The sequence below is a fragment of the Porites lutea genome, chromosome 3 (genome assembly GCF_958299795.1).
Source record: "Porites lutea chromosome 3, jaPorLute2.1, whole genome shotgun sequence".
Classification (NCBI taxonomy): domain Eukaryota; kingdom Metazoa; phylum Cnidaria; class Anthozoa; order Scleractinia; family Poritidae; genus Porites; species Porites lutea.
Window position 1 is genome coordinate 26,023,011 of NC_133203.1, and position 14,337 is coordinate 26,037,347.

Below are 14,337 nucleotides of genomic sequence, written 5' to 3' on the forward strand. Positions count from 1 at the left end.
TTCTTAGCCATGGAAGAACATGAAAGTCAGGTCCTCCAGGTTGAATGTAGCATGGAATGCTCTCTGCTTGGTGAACAAGAGCAAAGTCACTCAGCAGGTACTGATATAGTTCTTGGTAGATGGTATTTATTATAGAATTGCATAATTGAGTAAAATCACGCATTCTGATTGGTTAACGAAGAGAGGTATTCAGTGTGGAATTGCGAGTTGAAAACGAGGCTAAGGGATGTTTTTTCGCATCTACGTAACAACTATCGTCAAATTGTAACACAACAACTGCAAAAAAGGTTTTCTACGATGTCATTTTAAAATGTTTTCAAGATCATTGTCACCTTTTGTATATCCTTTCTTAACATACTGTAATGTCGCCTGGTCCTCCACCTACTGTTCCAGCCTAAACTGTATTTACCTTTTGCAAAAGCGTCTAGTGCGGCTCATAACAAAAGCTCACTATCTAGCAAATACCGCCCCTTTGTTTAGCCAGCTTAAAGTCCTTGACATATTTAGTATTAATTCATTTTCTGTCACTACTTTTATGTATTGTTATCACCATAATCTTTTGCCTAGTAGCTTTCGAGCTGGCTACTCTAAAACTTCTGGAGAACACTGAACAATAGAAATATATAAGAACCAATGAGCCTCAGGTGTCACAATCTGCTTGCTTATCTTCGTAGCCATGGAAGAACATGAAAGTCAGGTCCTCCAGGTTGAATGTAGCATGGAATGCTCTCTGCTTGGTGAACAAGAGCAAAGTCAATCAGCAGGTACTGATATAGTTCATGGTAGATGGTATTTATTATAAAACTTAATAATATACATGGAAAAATTTCTTGAATGAGATTGGCTTAGAGCAGTGCAGTTTTTAGTAAACACAGTAAAAAGACAAGGAAACATAATGCAAAAATAAGGAAATAAAGTGCAAATTTCTCAGAGAATGAAAACCTGTGAACAATCAGTGTTCTCCAGAAGCGCAGGCGACTGGTGGTTTTGCTGCCTACTCTTATGACTCAAAACAGTAAAAAAAACTGTCTGTACCTTTTATCTTGAATTTTTCAGAAGGTCCTAAAAGAAACAAAAACAATAACTTGTCGTACAAAAAGCTCTTTTGCTAATGGTGTTATCGATATATTTACTGAATGATTTTTGATGAGACATTGCCAGATAATATTTTTAATTGTAAAATATCTAAGACAGTACATGCATTCTGATTGGTTAAAAACCAATAGTTTATTGTGCTGGTAATCTCATAGTAAACTGAAACATGCTTTAAAGTTATTTTATAAAAGTAAAAGACCACATTTTCTATGGATTTACCAGCATGATAACTCACTTGGTTCTTGGGAGAACTCTGGAAAAGCTTATAAATCACGAGCAAAACTTCTCAGATCTCTGGGCTTAATGTCCCCAAACCCCTCCCTTAGATACAGTACTCTCGCTTTATCAGTGCTTGGTGTCAGGCACCAGTTTCTTTGCTTTGGGAGCTGGCTACTCTAAAACTTCTGGATAACACTGAACAATAGAAATGTATAAGAACCAATCAGCCTCAGGTGTCACAATCTGCTTGCCCAATTTATTAAGATTATATCTTATCTTCTTAGCCATAGAAGAACATGAAAGTGAAGTCCTCCAACTTGAATGTAGCATGGAAAGCTCTCTGCCAGGTGAACAAGAGCAAGGTCATTCAGCAGGTACTGATATAATAATTATTGATTACAGAAGATGATATTTATTATGAAAGATAATAATATACATGGAACAATTTGTTGAAAGTGATTGTCTTAGAGCAGTGCAAATTTTAGTAAACACAGTGCAAAAATGAGGAAAAATTATGCAAATAAGAATAAAAAAATATGTTCTCAGAGAATGAAAAAATGTGATTAGCTAATAAACAATAGAAATATATCAGAACCAATCAGGTACCACAATCTGCTGGTCACCCCGTGGGAAGCCAGGTAGGTAACTTGACGAGTGGAAAAATAGCTGGCATACAAAGCAAAATTTAGTTCTGTTATGACAAAGTACTATTGAACAATTGAAAACAAAAATCAAATATAAACGTTGTAAACAGGACCATATATTGATTTGATGTTTGAAGCTATTGTACAAAGAGAAAGGATTTTCAGAGAAAATTGAGAGTTTCTAGGATGCCAAACCCAACAAACTGCTTAGTGGAGTCCTTCTACATCAAGACTCATGAGTAATATAAACAAACAAGTGGGCAACTATGTGCCCAAAATGGTCTGAAAATTAATTATTATGACAGCTATGGACACGCATTGAAAGAGTTAAGGATACACCTGTCCATAACTAAGGACAAACAATTCAGTTCCTTGATTTTGAGATGCTAAAATAAATGCGAAACAACTAAGTATGTGTTGCAAAATTAAAGCATACAAAGGCAGGCAGGAAAGTACATGTAAATTATTTCATGTATATTATTAAAAAGTAATCATATGACTTTTCTCACTCAATGTGGAATTTATTTGCACTCATGTGTTTTTCAAAAAGCTCAAATTGCATTTGCCCTTTAATTTAAGGCTCATTCAGTTTTGATATTTTTTGAAAAATGGAAATTGAACTCAAAGGCGAGTGACTACTTATGCAAACACTCATGCCCAATTCACACGCTACCCAGTCACACCAACTAAACATGTATTAAAATGAAAAACAGACACAGAAAATTGGACCTCAGATTCTCACACAGGATTCAAAATAATGACCTTCAACCATTCTGGTAATTTGCAAGAAACTTAGTCAGTAAGCAGCTATTATAAAGCAAACAATTTTAACTTTGTTTAAGCTTTGGTGTGAATGGGGTTAAGTATTTTGTGGAATATAAATGAAGAAGAAAAGGGGAAACAAATGATAACAATATTTGTAGTGAATCATGAAAACAAATGCCTGTATAAGATCCTTGCAAATAAGGGAGCGGACATGCGGACAAAAGTACAACCACTTAAGGATAGCTCCATGGTGAGAATAGGTTCAAAATAGTTGTAGCACAGCATGAAGGTCCTTTCTACAAGTACAATTTGTAGCAGTTTTCTTTATAAAATGAGATAATGTTAGTAAAGCATGTGATAGTCAAGATCTATACATTACATCAAAAGACTGATGACTGATTTATGAAATCTCAGTCAGTAGTTATCACCACTTAGAAAACGATTTTCAAACCTTGTTCTTTTATCTAAGGTTTGGAAAAATACTGTGTATTTCCTTTTTGAAATCAGGTTCTGAAATCAGTAACACAAGCACCATTAGGTAGGCAGGCTGTAGCCTGCATAGCCCAAGAGTCACAATTCTATTAATTCTTCTCCTGTAATTGAATACCCCAAACAACTTCACTTATCCCTCAGGCATGCTAAAAATAGAGTCCACTAGTGCCACTAAGCTTATATTGTGTAGTTGGTAAATAAAGATAATTCATTTACTAGGAGAAGAGATGGAAAGGGACACCCTTGTAGTAGAAAATGCCCCAATCGAGGAAGCAAGCAACGTGCAGGAAACACAGCAACCTCTTCCAGAAGTAAATAATAGTAGCCACCTAGAAGATGACCGCCTTATTGCTAGAGCAAGGGCAGTTGGTGTGGACTATGAGTTTGCAAAGCCTGGTGAAGTGGAAACGGAGGATGACAGGAGAAAAAGACAGCGGCGAAACCAAAGAAGAATATCAGAACAAGAGAAAAGGTTGCGTGAAGCCGTTGGAGATCTACCACCTCCTCCACCTGCAGGGTCTAGTCAGCAAGAAGATAATGCATACAGTGCTATTCGTGCATTTGAGGTGGAGCAGATGACTTATGCATTCTTTTTTTGTGAGGTCTGCAAGGAAAGGCGATTGGAGTGCAAGGGCACGAGAAACATGTGTACTCGCTGCAGAAGAGATAAGAAGGTGCCAAAAGTTTGGTCTGGTGAGAATAACATGGATCCAATGGCTGTTCCTGAGATTTTGTCTAACATGTCAGATGCTGAACAGATGCTGATAGCCAGGCTAGCACCTACTGTGCATGTACACCTACTGAAGCATGGAGGTATTGCCTCAAAGGGACATTGCATTGCTTTCCCACAGGCTGTGCAAGAACCAGCCACTGTTCTTCCACGCCTACCAGCAGAGGTGGATATCATACGCGTGAGAAGACAAGGAAAAGATGATACCCATAAGGACTTCAGGGTTAGAAGACACCGTGTTGAAGGAGCCCTTCGTTGGCTCAAGGACAACAATCCTGCTTATGGTGATGTTGTTATTGATGGTGCTCGCATAGAGAATTTACCAGAAGATGGTGAGTTGCCGAATTTGAGGACTGTTGAGTTCTCTGAAACAGAACGCATTGATGACCAAGGCCCTGCACCACAACAATTGGATGTTGGGGAAACAGACAGCACTGATGACTCAACAGTCTCTGGAATTATTCTTCCTGAGCCTGGAGTGAATGTGCAAGCACAAGTAGAAGCAGCCATAAATGAAGTTGTTTCTGAATCTCGGGAAAGTGAAGCTGAAGAAGCACAAGGAAATGTGCAACGACCAGTGATCCCTTGGCCGACCACGGGTACAACACCAGCATCAGAGTTTACCACTCCCTACTTTTTTACGATGGCATTTCCTTGCTTGTTTCCCCATGGAAAGGGTGATTTCCACATAAACCGGCCAGTGACATCTCCTTCACTGCATAACTGGGCAGAGCACCTGCTGTGGTACCAAGACGGAAGGTTTGCGAGGCATAAGGTGTGGAAGTTTGTTGTCCACAATATGATCATGAGGAAGCGTGCCCTGGAGCAGAGTCGGTTCTTTGTTGATCAGCAACTTGGTGACCCACACATAACTGTTGCAGACCTGCAAGAGCGACTTGCGAGAGGTGACACTTTTACCGACAAGTTGTTGTATTTTGGCGCAAATCTGCGTGGTACAGCTCAGTACTGGCACCAGAGACGCAGAGAGCTTCGTGCCCTTGTGGAGTTCATGGTCAATGAGAAGCGTGGGTTGCCTTCATTTTTCATGACTGGAAGCTGTGCCGAGTTTTACTTTCCTCCTCTTAGAAGGCTACTGGAAGAGTACATCTTGCAGACGAAAGGCGAAGAAGTCAACCTTGCTGAAGATAGCAATGCCCGCTTCAAGGCAGTACAAGAAAATACTCATGTAGTGGTGAGTTACTTTGACCTGCGTACCCAGGCTTACCATGAGAAGATACTGAAGCCGGTATTTGGTGTCTCTGATTATTGGTACCGCTATGAGTTTGCCAAGTCCCGTGGTCAAATTCATTGGCACCAACTCAGCTGGAGGGAAGACAGGCAACCACATCAGCTATTGCATGAAGTTCGTGAAGATGGTTGTGAAGAGGAAGAGTATGCAGCTAGACTTAGTCAGTGGGCAGATGAAACCTTTGCCATGACAGCATTACATCCAGCTGGCAATGACGAAGAAGGGCAGCCAAGAAAAGACCTCTGGCCACCACCTGAGGGAACGGCTGAGCCCATATCAGATGACAGAGATCCCTTAGTGAAGATGCTAATGCAGATCGCAGCAACACAAGATGCAATACTGGAGGATCATTTGCTTTTAGTAAACAGGGTTGGACTCCACAGTTGCTCTGATTACTGCTTGAGAACTCCTCGCCATCCGGAGCAAGGACTGCAGCCGAGAGAACGTATATGTCGGATGGAGTTTGGAAGCGAGTTCCACCCAGGGAAAAAAGTGCACAGTAATCCGGAAATTGTGGAAGATCATAACGGAGCTCCCCGCCTGGAGATGCCTCGTGACCATCCACGTGTGGTTCAGCATTCTCGTTATCAGTTACAATCGTGGAGAGCAAATGGGGATGTAAGCTTGATTCTTTCCAATTCCCCTCCAGACAATCCTAGCACTGATGATATCATAGCCATAATCGACTATGTGTGTGGTTATGCTTGCAAAGATAGCGAACCCACTGGTGCAACTTCTGATCTCTTTAAGGACATGGTAAATGCTGTTGATGCAGCTGATGCAGACCAAGTGACAGGTAAGTCAATGTGTGCTAAGATGCTGATAAAGACCGTGGGAAGACGAGATATCAGTGGACCGGAGGCATCCTTTGAGCTGAGTGGCCTAGCACTTTGGCGATGTAGCCGTCCATTTACCTATTTGTCAATGTCGGGGTCAAGGAGACTTGAACGTGATGGTGAAACTGCAACTCGCAGCACCCCACTGGATAAGTACCTTGCACGACCACGAGATGAGCACTGTTCTTGGTACCACTTTGCATCGAGGAACGGTAATGTCCCTGTTGTAAGTGGTGGTTCTACACACGCAACATGGCCACTGAATGAGGACTACTGTAGGACTATGCTCCTGCTACACTGGCCAAGCTGGTTTGACATCCAAGAAGTGAAGGGGGATGCTCAATCTTGGATTGATCGCTTTAAGGACTTTTTTGCAAGTGATGACTGTCCAACATTTGTGAAGGCCCAAGTTGCTAAGGCACGGCGTTATGCAGACCACCCACAAGAACCAGTATTTGAAGAGGATGAGGAAGATGATGCTGTCGAAGCAGAAGAACAACCAGACTGGGTGGATGTATATGCGGGGCAGAACCAAATATATGAGGGTGTAGAGAGGGACTTTGATTATGATGATGGTGGGGATGACTATGACTGGAGCAGTACCCGTATCATTCTTCCTGAAGGACAAGACCCAACAAAATGGCTTCAAGAAAGTATTAAAGCAGATGATGAACAGGAGACAGAAAGTGGAGACCTTGATTTACCTCAGGTGTGTCCATTATCTCTAAATGAAAATCAGAAAGCCATAGTGAGTCTAGTTTTACACACCCTGTACAACTTTGTTGAAAACACTGAATATTACCATCCACTACGGCTTGTAGTCTCTGGAACTGCTGGTACAGGAAAGTCATATGTCATCAAGTGTCTCCAGAGGTTAGTGCGGCAAGTTTTTGAAGCCAATGATGCAATACAGGTGATAACTCCAACGGGGAATGCTGCCTATCTCGTTCACGGCAGTACAGCTCACAGTTTTCTGGGAGTACCAACGGGTGGAAGGTCTTGCAATGAGTTGACTGTACCTACAGGTCCCTTACTAGAGAAAATTCAGAAAAAGTGCGAAAATCTGAAAGTTCTGGTTGGTGATGAACGATCAATGTTTGGACGCACAACAATGGGCTGGATGGAACAGCATGCACGTTATGCAATCAACAAAGGAGCCAATGCAGGTGAGTTATGGGGAGGGATTCCTGTGGCGGTGTTTATGGGAGATGATGTTCAGCTTCCTCCTGTGTGTGACACCCCTGTGTACATCTCAGATTGTCGTAGTGCACCATCTAACCACGGTCGCTTGGTTTGGACAATGTTTGATAGTGCTGTTGAGCTTACTCAGATTATACGGCAGAATGAATCTGAACAACAGCTGAGAGATGTGCTAATGTCACTAAGAAATTATAGGACAACACCCCAGCAAATCCATTGGCTACAACAGTTTCAATGGCACAATCTCTGCATGTCGCATGGCCCAGAACTCCTTGCTAGGATGGATGAGCAAGGTCTGTACGTATTTCCCACGCACCATCTTGAATGGCAGCGTAATAAAACAAAGCTGCTTGAGTGTAACAGACAGCCAAACCACCCAGTAGCAAAGATCAAGGCAGTTGACAATGGCAGACATGCAGTGAAGGCCGACAGTAATAAGGCGAGAGGATTGTTACCTCTACTGTATCTTTGCCGTGACAGCAAAGTCATGCTGGTAGTCAACTTGAAGGCTGATTGGGGTTTGTACAATGGGGCAGTAGGCACAGTCGTAGATATTGTGTACAAAGATGGCCGCAGACCTACTGATGATCCTGCTCCTCTACCTGATGTAGTTCTGGTGAGGTTTCCAGGATATAGGGGGCCACCATACGTTAATGAAGATCCGACAGTTGTGCCAATTGTACCGGTAAGTCGTTCCACTGAATGCGCATGCCGATGCAAGCGTCTGCAGGTTCCATTGCGACTGGCATGGGGAACAACAATCCACAAATGCCAAGGGATGACTGTGGGCGCCGGAGAAGCATTCAGGTATGTAGTGGTTCACCCTGGGGACCATGGCTTTGAAGCCAGAAACCCAGGAGCTCTATTTGTGGCATTGTCAAGAGCCAAATCGGCAGGTGGGGAAGGAAGAGATCCTGATTTTGCTTTTCATGAAGATATACTGATAAACAATGACAGATTCAGACCTGTGGACACTCCAACTACAAGAGCTAGAGCAGTGGAGATTGAGAGACTGCATGTCTTAGCAACTCAGTGTCGGCAGAGAAGGGTGTTAGCACCAGCGTATAGGGAGGAAACCTTTCTCAGACTCGTAGAGTGGGCTCAGTCTCAAGATCGTCATTGAAACATGTGGTCTACTGTCGACAAATGTAATAATTGTTTCAGAGATGAAGGCCTTAGCATGGTGGTGTCTTGTTTGGAATCATAATTTATCTTCAAGACGTTTGCCCTAATGCCTATGTTGTAATGAATGATATCCAAGCATTGCCAATAATTAACAGTGCAGTTATGCTGTAATCAGCCTGTGTGGCTGAGGGCCTTTGTGGCCATGCATAACAAATAAAAGTGCTGTTATGCTGTAATCAGCCTGTGTGGCTGAGGGCCTTTGTGGCCATGCATAACAAATAAAAGTGCCGTTATGCTGTAATCAGCCTGTGTGGCTGAGGGCCTTTGTGGCCATGGATAACAAATAAAAGTGTTGTTATGCTGTAATCAGCCTGTGTGGGTGAGGGCCTGTGTGGCCATGCATAAAAAATGAACAGGCCGTTGCTCTAATCAACCTGTGTGGACAAGGGTCTACTATGTGACGAGGCCTAACAAATATACATGCTCTTAAATTGATGTTGGGCTAAGGGCTTGTGTTGAATGGGTTATTACTCCAAAAGCTGAAAGAGCCATTTTGTCAGGCAAAAAGTAAGTGCTTGGAATAATTTCATTGTAGTAATATTGTTTTGTTAAAAGTCTGCTTACTCTATTTAACTTACAGTAAAACCTGCATGTTTGATGAACCTACTTTTGGAAATACAGTGAACTCTTGCCTTGTGGACACCGTGCTGTAACTCAAAACTGAGACCCCGATGATACGGACAGTAGCTTAATCCCAAGCAAAAATAAATTACAGAAGTTTGACTATAATTAACTCCCACTGCTACAGAATCTCACTAATGAGGACACTAACTCAAGCCCCCTACATTTTCCCCTATAAAGGGAGTTGACTGTATGCCAAAAAAGGTTTTTTGTACTTTCGATCGTTATTGGCAATATTTACGCATACATGCAGTAGATTTAATTAAATTACTTAGATCCATTTTATTAAAGAGATGTAGTCTTCAAGCACCAGAAAAACAATTAATGTGTTTGCTCCTAAAATCCTTAGTTCTCTCGGGTTGGAAAGTTAATCATATAATAACCTGCTTTTTCTTTGTTGAGTTAAAACATGTAGGTTCTGGTGTTTTTGTTTTTTTAAAATGAACCATTTCTACTAGAAGGGAGGGTTTTTTAAGTAAACCACTACTTTTACATGCATGTTGGTTTTTACTGTAGTTTATTTATTACTGATTATTAAACTTCATTGTAGTGCCATTCCCTCAATAATTAAAATAGTGCTATGGCGTTTTCTTTATACGTTCACTGCCAAAGGTAGTCAAAATCCAAATAGACCATATTACAGTTGTGGGCTTAATAACCAGTAGTCTTCCAGTGAATGAGAGTTAAGGTGAGTTTCACCGTGTTTTGATACAAACCTGCTTCCTTTTCTTATGGAAATTATGCTTAAGAATACTAGTTTGCAGAAAACCAACATAATAAGCAGCAAGGGTATACCAATACAAGGTAGACTCCAACCTTGTTTTCACCTGCAACTGTAAAATGGTCCATTGAAATAAAATTATAAGCTTCATTTTGTACAGCAGTCAAACACAGTCATATATTTTTTTCCTTTTTACTTGCATGGTGTATTTTTCTGTTATAAACATTTCATTTTAATTTATTACATGTACGTGCCAGAGAAATGTCTGAGGGGGGTTTCAATTTGCTAGTTTACACCTTGCATCTACAACAGGGTCAGTATTTAATTAACAAAATATAGTAAAGTTAAGTATCAGTCATTAGTAATAGATGAATATTGTAAACACCAGGGCCGGGTTGTTCAAAGCTGGGTTAAGATAACCTAGGGTTTGTGCAAAATTTGAATTCAGATGTGAAAGCTTAAAAAGTAAATTCAATTTAATTCTTTTTATCAACAAGTTAATGATTGAATGCTCTTAAGAATAACAGAGAAAACTATCCGAGAAAATGCTTTTGAACAAAGAAAAAGAAACCCCGGTTAAATTTAACCCTGGGTTAAGCGCTAATCGGCCTTCGAACAACTGGGCCCTGTTGTAAAAAATTCTGTGTGATCGTTCTTGTAACTAATCAATAGCTAGGTATGGTAAATGTAAAGAATACCAACGACTTATTGAGGTAAAAAAATATTATGATAACAACTACAGAGAAATTAATTGCTCACAACTTCACAGTAAGTTTTTCAGAACATTGTACCTGTTCATCAAGCAGATGGTCTTCTGGATTTATTCTCCTGAACTGCTGATTCCATAAACAATCTTTAGCATTCATCATCCTCGACTCCTAATTCCGTAAACAATGATGACATGAATACTAAGCATACAGTGGTTATCCCCACATGAACAGCTTCAAGTAAAAAATCATGAAGTCTATGCCTTTGCTCAAAGTGACCAGTCCCAATGGTATTACTACAGAAATTCTAATGGCTGGTGCTCCAGGTATGTCATCATCATTACCAAGATTAATCAAGCATGTACTGTATCAATAACAGTTTCATTTCATCAGCTTGGACGCTATAGACATTACATAGATTATGTGCATGGCCACAGTTTCAAAAACTCATAATTTAGAAGTATATACATACTGAAATCAGAACCTACTGTGGCAATTGGGGAATGACCACATGAATGGCTAACTACTAAAACAGGCTTTCTTTTCACAAATTATGGCAAAGGTTGCATCATAACTCTGAGGATATATTCTCTGCAATTATCTACATTCTGCAGTTCCAGTATATGAAAATCATGAATTCATTATTTTCTTGTGTGCATTCTTTGGTACCATGGATAAATTAATCTCCCCTTGCTGGAAAACATTATTGATGGTCATTGTCAATATCCCAGTCTTAAGCGATGGCATTCCATAAGGCTCAATTCTTGCAGTGTTATTGTTCATGGATTTACAAAATGATCTTCCACCGTGTTTAAGTGATAAGTCAACTTTTAATAGTTATGATGATGACACACTGAATCATCCTCTTTGGCTTCTCCCACTATTCTGGAGAGTACTTTACAGAGAGAACATCCCCAAGTCCTACAAGAATATTATCATCCTCCAAAAGCAAAATGCTTATCAATATCCCAATACCGTCTCTGTCCTGTTCCCTTTACATCACAACATCACGGAAAACCATATTGACGACTTAATCAACAGAATACTTACCTTGCAAAATTGGAATATTTTACACCATACCAATAAACCTCTCACTCAAATAGTGGAAGCTGTTGTATACATTTTGGATTAATTCAATAATGTGATATGTAGCAGCTTGGTTTATGACTGCTGACCATTTGAAAACATAAACTGATTAGCAACTGATGCAGGGATGGAAGCGGAGTAACGTTGAAAAGACTGATCCAGTTACTAATCACACAGGTGAAACTCAGCTTTCTACAAATTAATGCTGTGGTATATACAAGAAAGTCAATGGGGAGAACTTGTTTATTGGTGGTATCCGCACAAGATAAACAGAGCTAGCTGCATACAAAATACACAAAGAACGGACATAATCTTGTGTGACCAAGATATGAACAAGAGATGGAGCATATACCCTGACAATATTATTTACTTTAAGACCACGGAATGATATGCCAGTAGATATAAGGATAAAGGAGATGTTTACTTCCTTTTTAAGTTTTAACGTGATAAGATGAATGCAGTCACCAATGCTCTGAGTTTTATGACTCTTGTTTTTTGTTTGTAGTGTAAAAAGTTACATCTAGCTTTTCTTTTTTAGGTTATTTATGCTGCAAATGAGTTAACAGCAGCTGTAGGCTGATTCATCATGCAGATTAAATATAGCTTTATTAATATTATTACTATTTTTAATATATAGTCATTTATAGTTAGTTTTGTACTTTGCATGCTTATTTTCTGATTTTATTATAACTGTTTATAACAAGAGTCACAAAAGGTAGCCTTTTTGTTTTAAGCCCGGCGACATGAGTGAAGGTGGGTCCCTTCATGACACCTCCGCCTTCCTGAGCGGCTAATACGCGGCAAGGTCTACCATATGATCTTTAAAAATGCTGCGGGGGACCGGGAACCCTCACACTTGCCTCAGTCACGTTCACATCTACATGAAATATAGGAATTTGAAATAGAATTACAATTGCTTCTTTATTGTTTTGCATTCACTTTGATCTTGTTGCTTAGAGATTGACCTATGTGCTAGTATAACTTAAGTGTTGAATACTATAAATTTCCTTTCTTACTGATGAGGAATACATGTTGGCAGACAATGATAATTGTGTCACCTTTTTTTCTGTTGACTGTTTTACTTGATAAATGAAGAATAAAAATCGCAGTTAAATGACGTTAAATACCCCTACCAACATAGCCTGAATTTCATCCGATTACTTTGAGTCGTTTTTACTCCCTCAGTAACATGTTGTTGAGAGGAGAAAACGACTCGAAGTAATCGGATGAATTTCAGGCTACTACAAACAAGTGCTAAATGTAAACTCAGTCCGTGTCATCAAAACAACGTTTTGGCCAAACATCAACTTAACACGTAGTGAGAGAAACTCGTCTTTCAAACATAATTGAAGCGCTACAGTAAAACTGGAACCATCATTTTATTCTATTAACAATTAAATGTTCGGGCTCTTAATTGAAGACTTCGTTAACATTGATACTATTTATTTCAACGCAAGAGGTTAATAGCAACATCTGAACCTACATTGTATTTATGAAACTCGCCCCCTGAACTACGGTAGCCACTGGTTAAAGCGAGTGATTGATGTCGCAGTTGGTCCTATATAATTAATACACAAACGGTAAAAATTACCTTACCCCAAACGACACAAATAGACATACAGTCATTTCGTGTTTGATGATCATTTATGTTGTAGAAAATACCATCGGGCGCATAAGAAAAAATGTCAAGACCACTCATTAATTTTAACAGAAGTAGCTAAAAATATTTCATTTGACTGAAGACTTTAATTAAACAAAACTGAGCCTTAAAAAGTATAACAAATTAGTATTGCTTTATTTTTGTTACCTAGATAGTGCAGGATAGTGGTAGGCCTAGGGTCTTCATGCAACGAATTATCCCAAGCCATGGCAGATGTACGATGTTCAAAATGTGTTCCGCATTTTTCCGCGTAGTCGTCAAGATAAATCAAGTCAAAACACATTCTCCAGTGGTTTTTTCTATCTTACACTGGCCTCGTCTTCTTTGAAATAATAGTTAAAACACGCCACGGAATTCAACGACATAAAGATGGCGGCTGACGTTTTACTCCCAGGCGTTCGTTCCTGCTAGACGTGTGTGCCAATCGTCGATCACCATTCTTTCCCCGCCCCCTTCCCCGCCTTCTTTTGACTTGGCCCAGCTCCTTGCGTTTTTGAGACTTCAGTAAAATGCATCGCCCTTACGCCAGCTGGAGATCCTACATCATTTCACAGGGAGGCTGTCTGTTGTTTTATTTCTAAGCTCGGAAAGGATGCACTTAGGCCTGTGTGTGAGAAGGTAGGAAACTTATAACGTAATGTATTTTGAGCTGCGTATTTAAATGACGTTTATGTCATATAAGGGCAACGTTTGTTTCGGTATAGTCCAACTAAAAAAGGGAGATTTCAGGACAATAAACATAAAAAGGATGCAGGAAATATTTACCGATAACTCGAGGTTTCCATCCAAAACAGGAAGGTCGGAATGTCTTTTAACATCAAGGGCTCACTTTAGTAAAGCGGGTATGATTGTTATGGTTTCCTCCACAGAATAACACAATAGGCCACTTTCGGAGGTAGGGGGTCACGTGACCAATAGTTCCTTTAACCAATGAGTTGGAATCTTACTGATGCCAACAATTGACAGAGCACATAACAATTATCTCACACCCGAAATTTGAGAGGAAACGCATTTGAGGGAGATATTTTATGGAACTTTGCTTTTTCAACAAAGTAGTATGATTTCTGTTGATCGCCATGTTGTTTTGAAGGAAGATCATTTTACTCCATTCGCGGTGTGTCCATCGA

The 14,337-nt window shown here is 40.0% G+C and overlaps 2 protein-coding genes across 2 annotated transcripts in view; one reads left to right on the plus strand and one right to left on the minus strand.

Moving 5' to 3' along the window:
* The window catches only part of LOC140932050 (protein white-like), a 40,312-nt gene that overhangs the window by 15,037 nt on the left and 10,938 nt on the right, over positions 1-14,337 (minus strand). The gene's annotated exons all lie outside the window — the stretch shown is intronic.
* Positions 4,105-13,179, plus strand: LOC140929944 (uncharacterized). Its single transcript, XM_073379625.1, has 2 exons — positions 4,105-8,922; positions 10,527-13,179. The coding sequence occupies exon 1, from the start codon at positions 4,589-4,591 to the stop codon at positions 8,351-8,353; it is 3,765 nt and encodes a 1,254-aa protein (XP_073235726.1). The 5' UTR covers positions 4,105-4,588; the 3' UTR covers positions 8,354-8,922; positions 10,527-13,179.